We start from the raw sequence: 21,242 nt of genomic DNA on the forward strand, positions 1-21,242 counted from the left end.
CAGACATGTACAATTACTAAACAAGTCTCCACACACAATCAGCTACAGAAACAAGTAGATATTAACATGCCTGTTCTGAAATACTAATGAAGCCATGTTTCACCCTAACTTTCACAGCTACAAACTCTCCAAAAAACAATGTACTTGTCGTAAAGTATTCCTAATTTAGACACAATTTTCCTTCCAAGCTTGCTACTTGCAAACTCTACAAAGTAACTGTCATGTGACAATAAAATTCCATAACATGACTAAAATTGGTTGTCCTAGTCAAATGACAAGATTCAAAACATAAGTTAGATAGATGTTACCCCTAGCTATTCCAATGTTAACTTTCCATATAATAATTTAATGAGTGAGGAAAAACAGTACTTTTGTATTGGCTGTTGCAGATGCGTATGTTTCAATTGTGCATTCCTACAATGCCCTGTGATTTGTAAGCATGCATTAGACTGTTCTCATGAAAAGACGTGTCATGAAAATTTGGCAGTTCAAGATTGGTTGTCTGAGTGTTCACGTCACGACAACCACAAACAATAGACAAACAACCAATACTTGCTGTAACTGAACCACTTTAAAGGGGAACTCCAACGGAAATACAACCTGACATCAAAATGTAGGCTTTATCGTGAAACTTCGTGCTCTGCTACTATCAGGCTAACAGACACTTTGGTAGCAAAGAAAACACGAGTTATGTACGGAGCATGCACCAGGCTGTTACGTCATTGGTGCTAAGCTCCGCCTACACCAAATTAATTGCCTGCGTAGCTCAGTTATCTTGCCAGTAAACTACACGAAAACTAATGAGAATGGTAACTATAAAGGGATTTTGTGTTTTAAGGCCTTACAAGAGCTCTCTGCAACAAATGTAACATGCTAGACACCGTTTTCTCCCAGCACACTTGACCCTCTCCTCTCACCGAAGAGGAGGCTAGCACAATAAACTCAACAATAATTAGCGTTAGCCTTCGTTCTATTAATTCAGAGAATTCAAATATGAGGTTCTCTTGGAGAAATCTGAGTAAGCAGACATGCCCCTTTCAAACAGCGTCTTGGCAAAGTGTTAGAGGTGCAGAATGGCTTTGATTGAGCCTTAGAGTTTTACCTGAGCACAATGATGTAGACTGTGTAGCTAGTACTGTAGTACTAAGTTGTTTCACCCTGCACAGTGTGTAGACTCGTGACCATCACAATATACCGCCCCTTCGTCATTCCCGGATACTCAATCCTCTGATCGCAGCTCATGAGGCATATAGAAGCCACGCTGAGCATGTGGACGTAGGACTAGAGAACAACAAGGAGGGGCGTGTCTGTCTACGAAGGTGTCTCGAAGAGAACATCTATGCTTCCTTGACATACTTGAACCTTATGCGTGTTTCTCATCGTATGTCAACAGAGTGAAAGCTGACGTTAATTACCGTTGAGTTTATCGTGCCACCGTTACCTTCTGTGAGAGGAGAGGGTCAAGTCTGCTAGGAAAACACGGCCTCTAGCATCCTACTTTTGTTACATAGAGCTCTTCTAAGGCCTTAAAACACAAGGTCCCTCTATAGCTACCATTCCTTTTAGTTTGCATGTAGTTTACTGGCAAGATAGCTAAGCTACGGAGGCAATTCATTTGGTGTAGGCGGAGCTTAGCATTAATGACGTGTCAGCTTGGCTCGTGCTCTGTACATAACACGTGTTTTCTCCGCTACCAAAGCGACGGATGGCCTCAAAGTAGCGCAGCATGAAGAAGTTTCACGATAAAGCCTACATTTTGAGATCAGGTTGTATTTCCGTTGGAGTTCCCCTTAAGGTGAACTGGCCTAAAGCATGACACATTCCAATGCTAACTAAGTTATAACATTAAAGATGATGTCATTTCTGCTTTGCGACTTTAGCTGTTTAGGTTTAATGCCCAACTACACACCGCCTGTCATGTGTGGCCTACTGCCATTTACTAAATCTGAAAAATCACCTTTACAACCTGCAGGTCCAGAAATTGAGAGCTGTCATGTCAGGTTTTCGCAGCTTTGGCAAAATAGCATTCCATACACAACAGATGTCTTGATCCACATCTCAATACAAGCAATTAGTCACACAAGGGAATAACTGTACAGTAGCTCCATGCATAAATGCCGACAACTATGGCGCGGCCTAGCGCAGGCTCCCGAGGTCGTACGAGATAGCTAATTAGATGCCATGGTCCTTGATGCGCGCTTTCTGGTAATGTAATAATTATGTCACAGAACCTTATAGAAGAAAGTAATACAAGATGGTGATCAGCTGTCATTAGGGCGTTGCCTGTTACTGATTGGTTGCAAAAATTAGCTCTGCCTTTCACTGTTGTAATGCTATGCGGTCGCACAGCAACTTCGTCATACTCTTGCACCTATCTTCTTTGCCATGCGTCAGAGTGAGCAACAGCAGTTCAGAAACAGAAGAAGTGTTTTGAACGAGGTTAGACGGAAGTGAATGAGTGTTCCTGTTGACCCAGAGAAGCGTCTCCATTTTGGGAATGACGGGTTAGCGTCTTCTTCACTGATGTCTGACTTTGTGAAAGACCCAAAAGAAATTTCTGCCAGTTCTTGTGAGCTCGGGCAACTTTACCAGACAAGGAAATCTTAGATGAGGACCTTCAGGACTGTTTTGACGACTGGGTTGTCACTCTCAATAGAGAAGACCGAATGATGCTCAGTCTTGTTGTTTTTCAGGCGTTTCGATCCTTAGTTGTTTTGATTAGTTTTTAGATTCTAGGTTCTGTGTACCTTTTTGGTTGTTTTCTTGACTGTAACTGAAAAATATTTATGAAATGGCGATCGTTTTGTAAAGATTTACAACCGCATGTGCACCCCTCTACAGGTGCCGTCTCTTTAATATCTCAAAAAAAAGCACGTTTTAAAAATCGCCACAATACTTACCTAGATATTAAAGGGGAACTCTCACCAAAATCAACCATCTCTCAGATGAAAGCTGTCACTTCATGATACAACCCTTTGCAATCGTTACTGCAGAAGTTTACCGTAACGAAGAAATAAAGCATTGAAATTACCTGCGTGGGCGTGTTTAGTACCCGTATGTGGCATGAGCGTACCTCTGATTGTTGGTTAGCAAGGAAGACTGATACCTGTGCACATTTCAAGGTAAGGATTGTGAGACATATGGTGTCAAGTTGTGATTTATTGACTAAAGCAAACTGGGACCCCAAAGTTATCACGCAAGTATTGACTGTGCCAATACAACCTCAGAAGAAGACCCTTCTTATATTAGTTAATAGATCATGTCTCACTGAATTTTGGGTGTGTTAGGAGCACTTGGTATGGTTAAACCTAAAGTATTTGCTTCGAGAGAGTAAGACTTTGTGTACATACGGAGAATCGTCTGAACAACTCGTTGCCGATTCTCTGCTTCTGTGGCTGTCTGGACCGTAGGTTTCCTCCAGAAAGATACCAGGCCTTGTATCTTTCTTTCAACAAGTTTTAGTATTTGGTGAGAGTTCTCCTTTAAATCACTTCATTTTCCTTTCTGCAAAATAACTAGTTAAATAATGAAACATCGTAGTGTAAAAACAAACAAACGTGCAACACGAAGAAAATGTGATTCCTCAAGCGAGGCCTGCTGTAAAACGCAACTGTTTGTCACGTTCTTTCACAACGAAATGTGCCTATGATTAGTGAATCTGGTTACCGAGTTTTGTCGATAGACATGACAGGCCATTGAATTATGCGCATTTTCCTAGCGTCACTCTCGGATGGGCACTTATGCCTGTACCAGGACGCTAGGCTTGATACACAGTTTCTACAAAGTAGTTGTTTTATACAGCAGTTGTACTAGCATTGCATGCTGCTTTAGAATCCCACTGCAGCCATGCTGGCCAAATTGGTTAGTAGGAGTGTGACATCCCAAATCATGCAGTTCTTTCCGTCCAAGAACACTCCCAATTGGCAAAATGCCAGCATTGCCATTTCTGGTGAGAGCAGTGGACATAGCAGGGGCGTCCCGAAGATTATTGCAAACCATGTCAGAAATTGTTATAACCATGCCCACCCTAAATTTTTGGGAACCGCCCATTATGATTTTTATGACCCCTCCCCCAAGAGCTTTGATGCAGGTTTGCTTACACTGAGGTGCTACAAACTGTTTCATGAAATGCTCAGGCACAAAAAGAAACAAAGTGGTCTATTTTTAAAGAAAGTTCTCTCTGCCTTAGTTCACTGTGCTTGACAACATGATAGATATTAAGCCTTATAGCTCGTGGAAAATTTCCAGACCTCAAGAAGCTGAGAACCTACTACATAGGATAGAAAGGGCCACATATCTAGAGAACATGTTTGTTAACATCAGGTACTGCCCTAAATAGTGGGCGGTGTTGACAACCACTGTTGATTTTTAAGTACTTGTATTACATGTAAGTTCATACCATATGGCAGTCTTTGTCCTAATTGGTCTTATTTTCAAACCAAGAATCCCAGGAACTACTTGTTAGCCTCAAACAACTTCCCACTTTTTAAAATACAAATACAAGTCCATTGTCTACACAGCTAATCACTGCCTACTTATGAAGCAAAGCATGGTGGGCCTGTACTAAGTGGAAGCCAAGGCATGGCAGAGCGCCGTGCCTTTTGTATGCTGGGGACAACCCAGCATACATACCCAAGCACATAGCCAAGTAACCACAAGCGCTCGAGCTCCCTTTAAAAATGTGCTCTGCACCATCACCTGACTTTTTACACAGTTTCTAGTAACTCATGTCTCATAGTCGAAATCAACAATTCTTCAAATCACTTCATTTCCAATTGACATGATGTGAGATTCCTACTATAATTCACACACTGCACTAAGAATTTTTCTAAATAGTACTTTAAAATTTAATTAATTTTTTGGCAAACAAAAATACCCAAGGTTTGGACAAAAACAAAACAAAAGTCACTCTTATTCAAATGAAATATACATATGATTGCATTTATTGGAACATTTAGATACTATAACACCAGTGACTTAATTAAGCTTTGGCAACAAAAGTACCCTACTCGTCCGAGTATTACTCCAACCCCACAGTTGGCTAGCATCAAAGGAAAAGGTGGATGGGACATTACTTGATAGACTGACATATAGATGTTACTTGGCGGAAGTGATCAACCAATTAACTCAGGGCTAATGACACCACCCGTCAATGTTAATTTGGTTGGCAGTTCTTGCCACCACCAAGCCATTGTGGCGATGCCACTAGACAAAGCTAATCTTCTGTTCAACAGTAAATGAATGAATTCTCTTCGCATAGTTGCTGCACGTTGTCAAACACATACGCAACCCTAAGATGTTGTAGAAAATGCCAGTTAGCACTAATTAAAGGGTAACTGCAACATAAAAATCAAAAATTCTTTTATGTTGGAAATCGATAGTTCTAGTTGCATACATGACAGGGAAAATAGTTTAGATTTTTAAGTTAAGTCTTCGCTGAGAAATAGTAGGTTAAAGATGCTTCCGGCTCTTGTTCCGGTAACAGGCGTGGTGTCGTGTACACGTCACAAAGGGGAGACGCGTGTGCGTCTGTATTGTCAGCAGCCTGTAAAAATGACTACATCTTCAGTTCCAAGGCAACGCAACTATGGCAGGGGTGCCGACGACAGCTATTCTTCTGAAGAGCCGTCTGGAGGTTTCTAAGTGATGACACCGCTCCGTCATCGCATAAATCGCAGAATGAGGATGATCTGCTGGAAGCCATTACACCATACAGGTTCGAGCTCAGCGATAGCGTCTCTGAAGCTGAAAGATCGCCTGCTGCCTTGGAAGCCAATGAGGAATAGGACAGGCCACCAGATAGCCTGTCACCATCATAAGTAGAAGTAGAAGTAGCAAACGTAATCGATGCATATCCGGGTAAGTAAACCACCATCACAGGGGTAGCTGTGGTCATTGTGAGATGATGGTTATATGCTTGTGTGGAGTGCGAGTGTTGTCAAAACTTATTTGAGGTTGTCTCAAATAATGACGCGATAATAATGTCGAATACTAGCGACGATAATGGCACAGTGTACTGGTGCACGCAAGTTATAGCAAAATTAGCTAATACTGTGAAAAGAGAACAATTGAGTTGACGTTTGTGCATTGAACTCACGTTGACGAACATTCACACAAGGTTTAACTTCACTGTACAATACTGCAATAAATACAACTGCATTCACTACACAAGTCTAGTCATCAAGAGTCTGACCGCTCCTAGCCATTTGCAGCAGTTTTAGTTTTGCACGAAATGCTTCCTTACCCTCTCTTTTCCCTGCTTCTCAAATTCGGCTCTCCTTTTCCTTTGTGAAGGTTCCAGAGTGCTACCATCTTGAAGTGTGGAAGTAGGTAGATGAAAAATGGTGGCCTCAATTTCGCTCTTCTACAACGCAGACCAAGTTCTCCGATAGACCTGAATTTACAGCAATCAGGGTTAAAGTGGCTACTACAGACAGTCCACTCAGTGGGACGCATCGTACTCAGTAGTAGTCGTCTGGATGACAAACTTATTTGCAATTCCCACTCTTTTCTTCGGAAATCGAAACACGCTTGCGTATGACTTGCGCAAATTGGTGCATCCTGCAGCCACACAACACCAAATCATTCTTTCACCACAGATTCCTTTGTGTACAGTACACGTCTCCCCTCTGTGACGTGCACACTACACCACGCATATTACCAAAACTTGAAGAACCGGAAGCAACTTGACCTGCTATTTCTCAGCGAAGACTTAACTTAAAAATCTAAAACTTTTCCCTGTCATATACGTATGCAACTAGAACCATCGATTTCCAACATAAAAGAATTTTTGATCTTGCGTTTAAAGAACAAACGGATGTGAAAACCTTACAGTCTAGGCCAAAAGTGGGAATGGGAGCTGACTTGAGCCCTTGGGCTATACTTGGCGAGTAGGGTAGTTGAAGGCAGACCCCTTACCTCAAAATAAATGTGGCTGAGCATCTTATACCACCAATATGCACAGTGTCACACGTAACGTGTCACAGCAGATGATACTTGGGGGCGGAGCTTCTAGAGCATGCGCAATCTCAAGGGCAACACGCACCTTTTGCCGATCTCGATGTACACAAAGTCCACGTTTCCGGGTCTGCTTCTGGACCGTGGATCATTTTGCCGTTGACTAGGCTTGTAAGTAAGTTCACAACTTACCATTTCGTGCATCTTGTGAGAGACTTTGCCTGCGTAGAGACGCATAGGAAGCCATTTCTTGAGTACGACTTCTCGAGGGTAATTATCTAAAATAAGAGACTGCTGTTCAAGCTGAAGTCATCTGATTCACACTCTGGACAGATATACGTGGAGTGGAAGTACAGACTACTCATTGCCTAGCGATGGATTAGTTTTAGCGAGTGAAATCATGCCACCTGGGAACCCATTTGGGGTAACCAGACATGTAGGACATTCCACGTTGTTTCTGGGCAGTCTATCTTGCTTCTGTATATACGTGATTGGCCAAGTCAAAGATGTTACTGTGATAACTTGCACTCTGATAGGTACTGACGCGGATCAGAGTACAGTACACGTACACTACAGTCTGTTTATTAGCACTGCCAGCCTAAACGTCCCAGCAACAGTTATGTCTAAAGTAACACTACACACACGCACTAGCTATTCCATAGCTGTAACGTCTAAATCAGAAAGCAGAGGCTGTTCTACCTCATCCGCAAGTGCAGTTGATCAAGACATGTATAGAGTCTAGTGATTCCAGAGAAGTGAAGATGTTGATAGTCGAAAATGTCACTGAGGCTAAAGCTGACGGTTTACCTCGGATAATTGAACAGCAAGCAAATGAAATAGTGGAACTTGAAAACAAGATTGGAGTTCTCGAGTAAGACCTTGCATCTGCAAAGTCTGAGTTGCAAGGAATCGCTCAACACACTGCTAAATGATAAGATCAAGTTTTATGTCAAGAAATGTGCTTGATACAGTGCGGAGTTGAATTGAACCAGCAGCCAAGACTATTACTCTGCATAGCAAACACAAAGAATCAGGCCAAAGTCATGAGCTCACCGCCTTCCACAAAGAGTTGAATAGGCTAGACGAATTTTTGCTGACTCTAGTTCGACAAGATACACAGTTTCACAGTTCAAGAATGCTAGATGGGGGAAACAAGTAGTCCGATTCAGCCACACAGTGCACCACGTTCAGTTACCCCGAATGGGTTCCTCTACTGCAAAATCTTCACCTGATAAAACTTCCATCGCTAGGCAATGAGTAGTCTGTCTTTCCACTCCATGTGTATCTGTTCAGGGTGTGAATCAGGCGACTTCAGTTTAAACAGCAGTCTCTTACCCTTGACAAGCCGTACTCATGAAATGGCTTCCTATGTTTCTCTACGCAGGCAAAGTCTCTCACAAGATGCACGAAATGGTAAGTAGTGAACATATTTACAAAGCCTAGTCAACGACAAGATGATCTACGGTTCAGAAGCAGACCCGGAAACGTGGACTTCGTGTACAGTGAGATTGGCAAAAGGTGCGTGTTACCCTCAAGATTGCGAATGCTCTAGAAGCTCCGCCCCCCCCCCCAATATCATCTATTGGACGTCATTTTGAGTGGAGGAAGTCAAGAGGAAGTGGAGATGGTAAAGAGTTGCTGTGCGGTTGGTTATGGACCAAACAGATGCAAGATAAGCTTCTACCGCTTTCCTACAGATTAAGAACGATCACGCTGGATAAGCGCTGTAAACAGGAAAAACTGGGAGCCTAATCAGACTGTATAATTCCAACTGTGTGCATCGGTTCGTAGTGCAAAGTTCAGTGAAAAGATGCCGGAGGATGACAGTAGGGTGAAATGAGGATGACAGTAGGGTGAAATTTTACACTTGTCTTCCTACTTATCAAGTTCTTATGGCAGTATTCAACTTCTTCGTTCAAGTGAATGTTCCTTACTATAAACTCTGTAAGTTGTCCAAATTCAAACTGCTCTTTGTAGTCTTGATAAAGCTTCGTCTCAACCTCTATGATCAAGACATAGCCTATAGATTTGGTGTTAGCCAGTCAGCTATCTCAGAAAACTGGAGACTGTGGATCAGCACTTCGTTCATCAGTCTAAAACCTCTGATATTATGGCTGGAGCGTAAACAGCTATGAAAAAAGTACTAGAGGGTAAATGTTACAGTTTGATGACTGCAGAATTCCAACAGTGTGCATCAGTTCGTAGTGCAGAGTTCAGTGAAGGCATGCCGGAAGGGGATGACAGTAAGGTGAATTCTACACCGGTCTTCCTACTTATCAAGTTCTTATTGCAGTGTTTAACTTAGTTCAATTGTATGTTCCTTACCATGAACTCTGTAAGTTGTCCAAATTTCAACAGTTCTTTGCAATCTTGATACAGTTTCGTCTCAACCTCTATGATCAAGACATAACCTATAGATTTGGAGTTAGCCAGTCAACTATTGAAAAATTGGAGACAGTGGATCAGTAGTATGTTCATCAGTTTAAAACCTCTGATATTATGGCAGGAACGTGAACAGCTACGAAAAACAATGCCACCTGATTTCAAGCAAAACTTTAAAAAACTGTGTTTGTATAATTGACTGTTTTGAATGTCTTTTGTGAACGGACAAAGGGCCTTATGGCAAGAGCTCAAGACATACTCCAATTACAAGCACCACAACACAGTAAAGTTTCTGATCACTTACTCCTCAAGGATTTGTTTCATTTATATCTAAAGGATGATGTGGGCATGTCTCAGAAAATATTCGACAGAAAAATGTGGCTTGTTAAATCACCTTCTACTGGAGGATCAAGTTTTAGAAGATCGCAGCTTCAATGTGCAAGAATCGGTTGGTTGCTATTGTTCCCAATTAGCAATACTTTCTGTCTTGATCATATTGATGGCAGCTATGTTTTAAGAAACAAACACGCTTCTATCAGGTGCAGTTGCAGATGAAGTTATGTGAAGCAAGCTACTGTGAATTTGTGCTTTGGAATCAGGATAAACTGGTACTACTGAGAATAAAGCCTAACAAGGAGTTTATTGCAGATGTCATTACAACCTTCTTTAAACGGGTGTCATATCGGAACTATAGGAAAGTGGTATAGCAGAGTTCATTTCCAATACTGTCTACAACTGCAACAGTAGAAGAGATTGAGCATACCCAAAGTGACACGACACAGACAGAATGCTTACCAACTCTTCGGAAAGGTGCTATTGCAAAGGCAAAGAATTTGGAAATATGATATCCTGTGACAATGAACAATGCCCAATTGAGTGGTTTCACAAGACCAGCCTGAAGATGCAGTTACCTCTCAAAGGAAATGGTTTTGTCATGATTGCCACAGGAGATCAAGAAGTAGGCACAAGTAAAATAGGTACAGAGCTTAGTTATGACGTTATAGTGTTTATCAGTTTCAAAAACTCTATGACATGACTGAAAAATTACTGAACGGAACGACTGACTCACAGCAGTTACATAACGCACAGCAAATGGTAACAATTTTATCTATCATACTGTATTGAGTTTCTTCACATCACACATGATCATGGTTATAGGAAGAGTAGAATTTACAATGCTGTACTTTTCTTGCTTAAAGGGGAACTCACACGCAAAAACAAGTTTTTCTTGAAAATAGCCTTTCTTCCGAAAAGTTCAACGGAACCTTATTCGCTAGCCAAAGCAACTCTGTAAAGGAGAAATCGCATTTCAAATGCACCAGACGACGAGAGCGTGCGAGGTATGGCGTCACTGAAGGACGACCTGGATGGTTTGTATTGAAAAATCTCGATTAGCATGACGCGACTTTGTACATCAAATTGCCTGATTGGAGACAACACTTGAGCATTCACCTTTACTGTGAGGTAAGTGCAGCTTCGTAGCGATGAGAGGAAAACGTTAAAGGCATTCATTATGACTTCTCTGTGTGTAGGTCTGGAACTTCGAGGAAGCACAGCATCAACTTCCGCTTTGTCGTGCTCTCCTAGTTTACGACTCTTCTAGCCGATCTGAAGTTCCCTAACTCACATTTGAGATATCTAACTTTCATTAGTATGCCGATGACTTGTAAGTTTGTCGTAAATGTGCCAGGAACGGTGAAAGAAGTCTGTTTAGATTTCTATTCGATCAAGCACAGTTGAGAGAATGGATTTTGCATTTGAGGCTAAAAATGGAGGCAGTTGGACCACATCCCAGAGTACTGATAGATTATTCTTAGTCGGGCTGCTTTGAGAGAGATTTCAAAGCAGAGCTATAATGGGCGGGTTAGGGTTAGGGTTATGACAGCTGTGAAAGTGTTGTAGTTTACTACTTCTTCCAGTTTCTACAGCACTACACGTCAAAGCAGAAGTTGATGCCGTGTTTCCTCAAAGTTCCAGACCTATACGCATGAGAAGTCATAATGAATACCTCCAGAGTTTCCTCTCATCGCTACGAAGCTGCACCACCTCACAGTGAAGATGACTGTTCAAGTGTTGTCTCCAATCAGGCGATTTAATGTAGAAAGCGGCATCGTGCTTTTTTAGGTTTATCCAATACAAAACTATAAAGGTCATCATCCAGCAACGTCATGCCTCTTGCACCATCTTTGTCTGGAAGCATTCAAATTGCGATTTCTCCTTAAAGGTACACTCCGTCGTTTAGCGCTACGTCCACGCAAGCTTGATTGCATAGCTATGCAATCAAGGTAGAAGGTTGGCCTGAACTACAGGCAAAGCTGAATATGAGAGTGCTAGATATTAGCAGCAAATAGCCTGAAAACATAGCGCATACAATGGTCACATGAGAAACATTCTGTCAACATGTGCTAACGCTAGGAGCCTCGCTCCCATCAAAATGCCGACAATGACGACAATCAACAGCAAACCAAACAGAGAAAACAGAAAGACAAAGCAGAGACACGAAGAAGATTCCTTGCACAGTGGCTGCACAGACTGCTTTCTTAGAGAGTTTGGCAGTACAGCAAGAAGAAGCTCAGAGAAGGCAATTTGAACACAAAATGCAGCAGCAGCAAATGCTTCAAGAATTTGAAGAAAAACGAGAGCAGCCTCGTCAAAGATTTGAAATAGAAATGAGAGAAAGAGAGGAAGAGACAAGAAACCATTTGGAGAGGGAAAGACTGCAGTTTCAACAGACAATGATGCAACAGCAACAGCTATTTCAAGCAGAGCTTTTCAAGCGGCTGTTTAATGACAGTAAAGATAAATAGTGCTATAGAAGTTGTTTATGATCTAATGTTCTACAGTTAGACTGCAACATATTGCAGGTTAATTAGCACATACCACACTGTACTACTTTATCTGCATAGTTATACCATTAATGCACACTATATATACCAATCTAATCTGCATAGTCATCAAGAATATCCACCTACACCAAGTATTTTAACTTTGTTTACTGCACTGAATAATCAAGTAAGAATTTAAAGAATGTAAACCAAACTTGCAGCTTATCGAGGATCATGAGCATGAACCCATTCTGAAATGACATTCCTGACCTCTCTTCCACCTCTAAGAAGATCAGGGTCACCATCTTCAAAACCTGTGGAATCTGGTAAATGTCACCTTCATGAGGACATTCGTATCTCTCACAAATATTATGAAGTCCACAGCAAACAGTGCTTATAACACTTGCAAAGACGGTCATTTAGCTTGCTTTGTGCAGTTACTCTCCAGAGTCCCTTTTAAACGACCAAATGCTTGTCTACGACTCTCCTAGTACGAATGACAGAGTAGTTAAAGCTTACACAGTGAGATCTCATTGGATCTTCATTAAAGTACTTCATTCCTGTTGTGGACAAAGAAAAGGCAGAATCAGCAACTAGAAAGGGTCTAATTTCCTGTCCGTTGATAATTTCTGAATGACATACATGAAGCCAATCCTCAGTTTCAATATTTCTTTTCAAACTACTGTGATTATAGGTGAAAGAATCACCTACAGACCCTGGTCTTCCTGAATTGACTGATGTGAAGATACCTTTTGCATCTACACATGCCAAAATAGTGATAAAGTGAAAACGGTTGTAGCAGAAATATGAATCTCCAAACTTGATAGGCTTTTCTATCCATGAACGTACCATCCAGAGCACCAGCACACCGAGGAAGATGACATAGAGCTTCAAAATCACACAACACTTGGTCAAGTTCTGAACCTGCAGGGAACAGAATTGCTGAAGAAATCATGTGTTTACGCAGGACGTGGACATCATTATGAACGATAGCTACAGGCGTAGACTTTCCAATACAGAAAAGACCAGCAACGGATATGACAGAAACAGAGTAAGCAAGCCAGAACAAATGAATAGCCATTCGTTTCTCAACTGGAATAGCTGCACGCATTGGAGTATCTTTTCTTCGAAGAAAGTTGCCATACAACCCACAAACTGTGAAGAAAACGCTCTTCGGCATTCTCAAGTAGGCAACATATTGACTGTCTTCCCAGTCGGGGTACATCTTACCAACTTCCTGCCAAGATTTGCACACTTCTGACTCTCAAAATCCAGCTCTTCGTGAAGCAAATCAAAATCTACGTTTCAACCTTAACTTCAATATTTCTCTCAACAGCGCAGAACAATATGAAAATGCTGTGTAGATTTCAGAAGCCATAGGAGGCATATGGCAGCGACACGTTACCTTCTGGGCAAAAATTCGGCTTTTGCGAAACCTACCAAGGTTATTGTCAGCAACAAACACAGTCTGGTCACTCTGAAGCACTAATAAGACTGCAAACAGGAGAGCTTTTATCTGCCGGTGTGACGCCACTGAAATCTACAACAACAAATATGCTAGGCGTGACCGCACATTGACATTAGTATTAGCATATGGAAGTGTAAATTGGAATGTAAAGCTAATGTGAATTTAGTTTGACCACGGCCTTAGTCGCTTTGGCTGGCCACTAGGGTACTGTTGAACTTCTTGAAAGCAAGGCATTTTCAGAAGCAACTTGCTTTTGCGTGTGAGTTCCCCTTTAAGCAGCCCAATAACTTGTTCCACATGAATCTGTACCGAGACAACTGACGAGCCTTGTCAACCTTGATCTGGGACAACTGTTTTTTCCTGTTGCCTCAACAACAGATAGTGTGAGACAAGAGTATGGACACCTCACCACAAGCATCCCTTACCCACAACAGTCACAGATTATGTAACCATCAGGGCTTGCTCCAAGGTGAGGGTATTGGGGATTAATAACCAACCCACAATCACTAAAACATAAATTCAAATGATCACCTTCAGCCTTCTTGAGGTAGGCCTTCTTTGCAATCTGTTCATGTTCACAACTCTATCTGGTTGCTTTGGATGAGAATTTGTAGCTCTCCGGATAACATATTGCCTTGAACAAAGACACAGAGGGCTGGTTGATATCTGTACATGCAGCAGCCTTGAATCTGGAAGCAATTACTCTACCAGCTCTGCATGTATACCAGGCCTGTGCAATGGGCCTGCTGAAGAGTCGCTTTCCTGACAGCTTTTGCCTGTTCAGATGTGATTTTCAAGTTTCCAAACTCTATCACAATGGGCAATGACATCTGTGTAGGAAGGTTCTAGCAAAACTTCCTGAAAGAGAATTGACAATGGTGCAGGTTTGTTGTCATCATAGCAAGTCACATACAGATCTGAATACTCTGGAACTACAGAAAGCAGTGCAGATTTGTGTAATCTAGATAATTCTTTAAATAGAGCAGCAACGTCTGTATCAGAAGGACCGTGGACTGAGATGACTGAGTTTGACGATAGTTGGTGAGTTCCCTAGTCTTACATACCATACTTTCCCTTCTCTTTGATTTTGGACACGAGAAATCAATGTCAGAAATTGAAGCATACCTGACATTTTGAATAGTAGGAGACTTCCATTACAAGCAACAAAAGTACTTAATGTGTTCTTGATGACATGAGTACGAGCTTCAGCTGCAAAAGCAAGGCAGCAATGTGTGAACATGGTTCTTCCAACTCTGCCATGCAGGTGCAGTGAGCACACAAAACAATTCCGCTCGTTTCAGCTACTATCCATGGCCTGAGAAGTGTTCCTGAAATTCATTGGGAATGTCTTGCCTTTTTCATTACAATAGACTTGCTCCCGTCTCGAGTTACATTGTGTACACAACAACCTCACCTACCCATCCTGCAACAGAAACTTGTAGCCCTCCAAACGTCTATACATCTTCATTTCCTTCCTTGTATAAGGGCTAGGAGTGTTGACGAGAAAGTTTTATATGTCAGGATACTCCTATTTCTGGGAAATAATCGCTGTCTTCAGAACCGGCAAGAAACGTGTACGGATTATCTACGTCTTTTGCAATTTGCAGCCGTATCTTTCCTTCGCACTACTGTCCAATTCCCCGTAGTATGAAAAGTACCTTTGACTTGCCATGTGGAAAATCGCAGTGCCACTCAGTAGATCAAGTGCTTCTTCCCTCTCAAGATGGCAGATTACCGCATGTTATTTTAGCAAAATGAAGTAATCGAATAAGGTCTATAGACACTGACATGCAACCAGCTTTAACTAATTGTTCACATCTAACTTCACTCTGGCAAGGACACCTGACCCGATGTTGCCCAAGAAACACAAATGTATCTAAAGGTGTAGAGTGTCTGGTTACTTACTAACAATATCATGACCTCTACTTACACAAAGTTCTACGCACTACTTGAAGTACTAAGCCAAAGTCCTGCATCTTTATTATTGCATTTATATAACCATGGATTAGATCAAGTATAATACCTTTGCATCTAGTGCTTTCTTGATTCCCAGCTTCCTCTGTATTTTGGCTTCGCCTTTATCTATCTGTGCCATAACCTTTTCCTTGTCCTGCAGCTCATTAAATCTTTCCCAGAAAACCTCGTAATATTGCCTCACCTAACAAGCAACAAACACAAGTTGACAACAACAAAGACTTCAAAGAGAAATACCTACTACAGTATGTGTAAAAAATTATATTATCTAGTATATATAGACAGGATGCTGTCATTCCAGCAATGTGCAATAAATTAATCGTTTTAATAGTAATGGTCATAATTGACATACACACCATAACTATAGATCTCTTTACTGATAAATTCATGCAAATGCTACATAAGCAAATAGTGCACCTAAATCCTCTGTTACAACTGAGAAACATAACTCTCCGCCAGTGATCACTAACCTGCTCTGGAAGTTTGCCTTCCACATCTTGAGAGATCCGCTCAATGTCGTCTCTTCCCCAACGTTCACATGCTTTCACAAACTGGTTGAAATCTCTCTTACTCCAATCTGTAAATCCCTGGACAAGACAGATAACAAGAACAATAGCTTTGTTATCAAAATGGCAATAAACAACAGTTGTGCTACAGGAAATAAAAATCGTCATACTGAAATAGCAACAGGTGTGCAGCTTATAAATGCTTCAACTGAGTTATCAATAGTACATATATACAAGCCTTGATTAGTACATTCGAGAAATCACCTTAAAGCACAAACTATTTTAGCAAAATTGGTTGATGAAGTACAGGTTGCAAGACTTCAAACAAAACACTAATGTCAATCACTCAAATCATGCCAGAGTAGTTTCATGTGGTAATTCAACTATTATGTACATTTTATAGTACAATGATGTAAGTTTGCAACTCCAAGACACACTGAAATCTATTTACCTCTTGCAAAAGCTGCTCTTTTTCTTGCACCTCATCATAAGTCAAAGGTTCCGATGTGTCGATTTTATGCTGCTCCATTTGTTGGACTTCTTCTGCATTGGACAAGTCCACATTGAGTGGTATTTTGTAACCAAGAGCTTTGCGAAAAGCATAAATCTCCTTGTCTAAGATCTCAAAAAGTCTTGGTGGAAAGAACTGAAAGTCTTGGATATTGGGCTGCTTGGGTGGACGAGGAGCCTTAGGTGCCTTAGGTTCACTAACACGAAGAGCTTCTCGAAAATAAGCATCAACAGCATAGTTGGCTTTTCTCTCTCGTTTAGGAGGCTCAATCCAATGCCGAACAGCCTCAATGAACAATGATTTTATCACTCTATGTTTAATAATGCAATAAACTGAAATGCTATACTTTTGCCTTGCGAAAATCTTTTCCTTCAAATTCAAATATGCTTCCACTAGCTGCTGTATCCAAAGTAAAATTTCTGAGCGAATCTTCACCAATATGTTTCAATTTTTCCTTTGATTCTGCAGTCTACAAACCAAAACACCTACATCATTAACAAAACATCTCCATAATACACAATCCAAATAAAACATGTCTGACCAAAATTCCAACAACTCCGTTAATTAATACAAAAACATTTTGTTTTCATTCATAACACAAGGCCAGACATAATTAAAAACCATACAGCATTGCATTCAGACCTTTTCATAACAGATTCTGTGTTGAAGACCTGTAGAGTATTCATATTCAAAAACCAGGTGCACATAGATTCCATGCATGTGCGCATTCGTGTGTGTGTGTGTGTGTGTGTGTGTGTGTGTGTGTGTGTGTGCATGTGTATGTGTGGGGAGGCCGGTGAATAAACGTGACATTTCAAGGCTGGTGACTTTTACAAATCAGTGTCAAAAAGTAATGTTGGGGATCAATAAATAACAACAGTTGAAAGCAGTAACATTAAATGTCTTGCATCAGATGCTGGGATGTCTGGAAACACCAGAAGACTCACTAACAGCAAATGGCTTAAAGGAACACTCCGGAGAACTGCGCAGCTTTAGTGCACAGCGCAGTGCGCAGCTGAAATAGCGAGGTCTGGTGATCAAGGAAGTTTGTGGAAAGTGTTAGAACTGTTAGAACACGATCGACGACAGCGGCCATTGTCTTTAACGCCAAAGAATGTCACAAAATGCCAATTCTCTCGAATGTTGCCAGACGGAAATAAATCGCACAAAAAGGTCAGTCTGTAAACAGTCTGAAAGTAGCACGACGGTTTCCACCGTTCTTGGAGCGACGAAAACAACAGAGATACAATTTCCGAAAACGTGATTGCATAAGGCTCACGTGATCTGATGGCGTGCAAAAAACACTTCACTTGGCGGACGAAATTCTTGAAACGGCCCGTCAGTTTTTAAACATTCTTAACATATATCTGCCAGGTTTGCTCTGAGATAGCGCCCAGATACCCAACTTGGTTAGCATGGATTTCCCATTAGCAAGCGAAGGCGAAGCCAGCAGCTAGCGCATAACTCCGGGAATGCTCCTATAAGATGGGTGGGACATCTCAAACACATGAAAGATCATCATTTGCCCAAAAAATAATGTATGGATGGATACTTCCCCCTCATGCACCCAATGAAGTTAAGATTTGTTAGTGGAATACGGTAACAGAAAACCTTAAAATGATTAAAATAAGTGCCAATTGGTCTGAGCTCACCGACATTACACAGCAATGAAGAGACATTGTACAAAAAATCAATTTAATCACTCAAGCAAGAGTGGCAGCCAAAGACAAAAAAAGCAGAGCAATCAGGCTGTGAACTAGCAACCATTACATTGCATCAATTATTGTGGACAAACATTCAGATCACAATCTGGAAAGTTAAGACACAACCATGATAGAGGCAAATCTCACCATGCAGATGAATATAGGCAGAGTTATGTGACGTTTGTGGGCAAATGTTCACGAGACAAAGTGACAAAAACAGAATTAGCCATTGCTAATGTAGATTAACGATGAATGGACACGCATTGGTAGTTGGCATGGGGCAAAGCTGCTTTGTCTTGTCGGCTGCTCATCGCTGCTTCTTAGTCGGTATGCCACCTCGCAAACGTCAATGTCGCCAGCTAATGCCATTGCTGTCAGCAGAAGACGTCTCATCGCTGTCAGACGAATTGTTGACGCTCGAATTGTCGACAAGGAATCTCTTGACTACTGGTGTGCGGGAAGCCAAGATCGCTTGTCTTGCTGCATGTATAGCTTCCGTTCCTGCAAAGCCAACTGCATCCTCCACAAGGTCATATCAGTCAAAGTGGTACGGCATCTATAGATTCCGTTCAAAGTCCTGTTGAACCAGACGGTGAGGGAGTATTTACTCCTCGCACAGTGGAGCGCTTATGGCATTTGGTCCAAGAAGAGCTGCAAAGAGAACTTCATTCGTCACCACCTGTTGTTAGTAACACGAGAGCATCCACCACCACCACCACTACCGTCTTGTCAACATCTACATACCTACCAATAGCAGTTTCTCTTGGTGTGACTGCTGCTAGTCCAGCCGCCAATGCACCTTTTCTGATACCAGACCAGTGGACATCTCGTATTCTTACCAGCGAGTACATTGATTTCTCTGCTCTGTTGTCTGCTACAGCCCCAGTAGCATCTCACATAGTAGTCCTTGGGCCAATTGCAAAAAAGGCTTCAGAAAATGCCATCCATGCACCCTTTGGCAAACCAATTTTTGGTACTTGGAGCTTGTCGTATGACTCTAGATGTTTGAGAATACCTACTGTACTGACGTAATTAATACCCCACCCCCATGGTTGGCTAGCATCAAAGGTAAACTAGGGGATGGGACTTTACTCAAAACCTGACACCTGCAGGTGTTAAGTGGTGGAAGTAATTAACATAATCAATTGACAAGTAATTAACCACCTGACAAGCCATCCTGCACACACTTCCTGTCAATGCTAAATTGGTTGGCGGTTTTTGACACCACCAAGCCATTGCCTTGATGCCATTCAACAATGCTGATCTTGTATTCAACAATGAAGCTATGATATCTCTTGGGCATAGCTGCCTAGAACATGTTGCCAAATGTGTAGGCAATTAAAGAAGCTACTCTATATAGAAAGCATCAATTAGCACCAATTAAAGAACAAAAAGGTGTGAAAATCTTAGGACCTGGACCAAAGGTGGGGATGAGACCTTACTCGAGGCCTGGGGTATTAATCATGTCAGTACAGTATGTTTGGCAAGACAGATCGTGTCCAATCACCTAGAACAAGACCATTTTGCAAATTAGCCGCACAGCAATGAACTGGAACCGCGAGACCTAACGCACATTATACAAGTTGAGGCAAAATCCTGATCTTGTGATGGTTTCTGGTAACTGTACGTTACTGTGAAGCTTCCGAAACGTTACCATTTGCAATTAAGTGATAATACCGCTGTAGAGAGTCTAATTAAACCTCTAGTTCCAAGTAGTAACGTCAACTACAGAGGATCGATGTGAGAAATCGTGCTTTGACCGTTGTACTGTACCTGAAATGTTGTACTGTGTTGCAAATATAGTACTTGGCGTAGCATTAGTGAATTTTATTGAGGTGACAGCTTGTAGGTTTACAAAGACACTCGAATGCGATTCTTGCATTGATCAGGACTGCCTGTCTACAAGCTAGTCTTTTGGCCGATAACTTTGATGATCTCGTCCGTCTTTGCTCTGGAGTATAACTGCTCCTTATGAGGTAGACTATGACGTAGCTCATACCGGCTTGCAGCAATTAGGGCCAAGGAGAGACAAAATTGGCAGTTCTTTCAACAAAGGTTGCCTAGCTAAGGTAGACTTTTGGGTGTTGCAGAGAAAGTAAAGTTGTAACGTTTATACCCGTCAGGGCTCGAAAAGTAGGTCGTCAAATGGCGACTATAGCTGACCAAGGCTAGTTTGTAATGGTGTCCTCAGTATGCAGGCAGATAGCTGTACTGTACTGAAATATGTGCCACTTCGCGGTTGACGCTCGCATTGGGACATTTGTCATACAATGACATGTACACGTAGTACATTATTACACTAGCAGGATAGCACCAGTGTTCTCCCCAGGCATCAAGACGTGGCAGCCTGCCACACCTTGGCTAAATTTTACAAGGACATGCCCATTCTTGCCATCCCTTGGCTAATGCCGCCACGCCTTGACTTATGCCTGCCACGCCTTAACTATCTATGTGTTAGGCAAGAAATGGAGACCAGTGGTTTGAGTTCTTGTATGAATAAAACACCTGTTGTTGTGGAAAGTCTATTCCAACAATAGGTGTAATGTGGGAATTATGGGTAGGTTCTACGTCAGATTGGCCTGTACAGTGGGAGGAAAAGGAAATTGAATTAGAGTAATTACAATTGCGTAGGCTAAACAAATGCCATCAAGTTCGACTTCAAGTTAGTCATTGCGAACTAAATCCCATCAAACTCGTATGGGCACAAGTTAAAGGCTATGCTGCAGAAAACAACAAGGACTTCACGATATCAGCAATTGAGAGATTGACCAAGGAAGGAATCCAAACCATGACTGCTGAGAAGTAGAAGAAGTGCGTTGACCAAGTAATTAGGGAAGCAGAGTCGCATTATAAAACCCGTGATGGCATTGTAGAACAAGCAGTAGAGAGGCTAAGTGATAGAAGTAAGTAACGATG

At 41.7% G+C, this 21,242-nt stretch overlaps 1 protein-coding gene across 2 annotated transcripts; it reads right to left on the bottom strand.

The window, feature by feature from the left end:
- Positions 1-15,622: 15,622 nt before the first annotated feature.
- Positions 15,623-18,492, bottom strand: LOC134189758 (SWI/SNF-related matrix-associated actin-dependent regulator of chromatin subfamily A member 5-like). Of its 2 annotated transcripts, none has more exons than XM_062658130.1 (5): positions 18,474-18,492; positions 16,970-17,092; positions 16,564-16,908; positions 16,077-16,193; positions 15,623-15,790 (listed from the first exon to the last, which is right to left on the bottom strand). In XM_062658130.1, the coding sequence occupies exons 1-5, from the start codon at positions 18,474-18,476 to the stop codon at positions 15,638-15,640; spliced, it is 741 nt and encodes a 246-aa protein (XP_062514114.1). In that variant the 5' UTR covers positions 18,477-18,492; the 3' UTR covers positions 15,623-15,637. The 2 variants fall into 2 exon arrangements, with proteins under 2 accessions (XP_062514114.1, XP_062514113.1); XM_062658129.1 differs by lacking the exon at positions 18,474-18,492 and adding an exon at positions 17,266-17,374.
- Between the last annotated feature and the right edge of the window lie 2,750 nt (positions 18,493-21,242).

This window comes from Corticium candelabrum, chromosome 14, assembly GCF_963422355.1.
Source record: "Corticium candelabrum chromosome 14, ooCorCand1.1, whole genome shotgun sequence".
NCBI lineage: Eukaryota > Metazoa > Porifera > Homoscleromorpha > Homosclerophorida > Plakinidae > Corticium > Corticium candelabrum.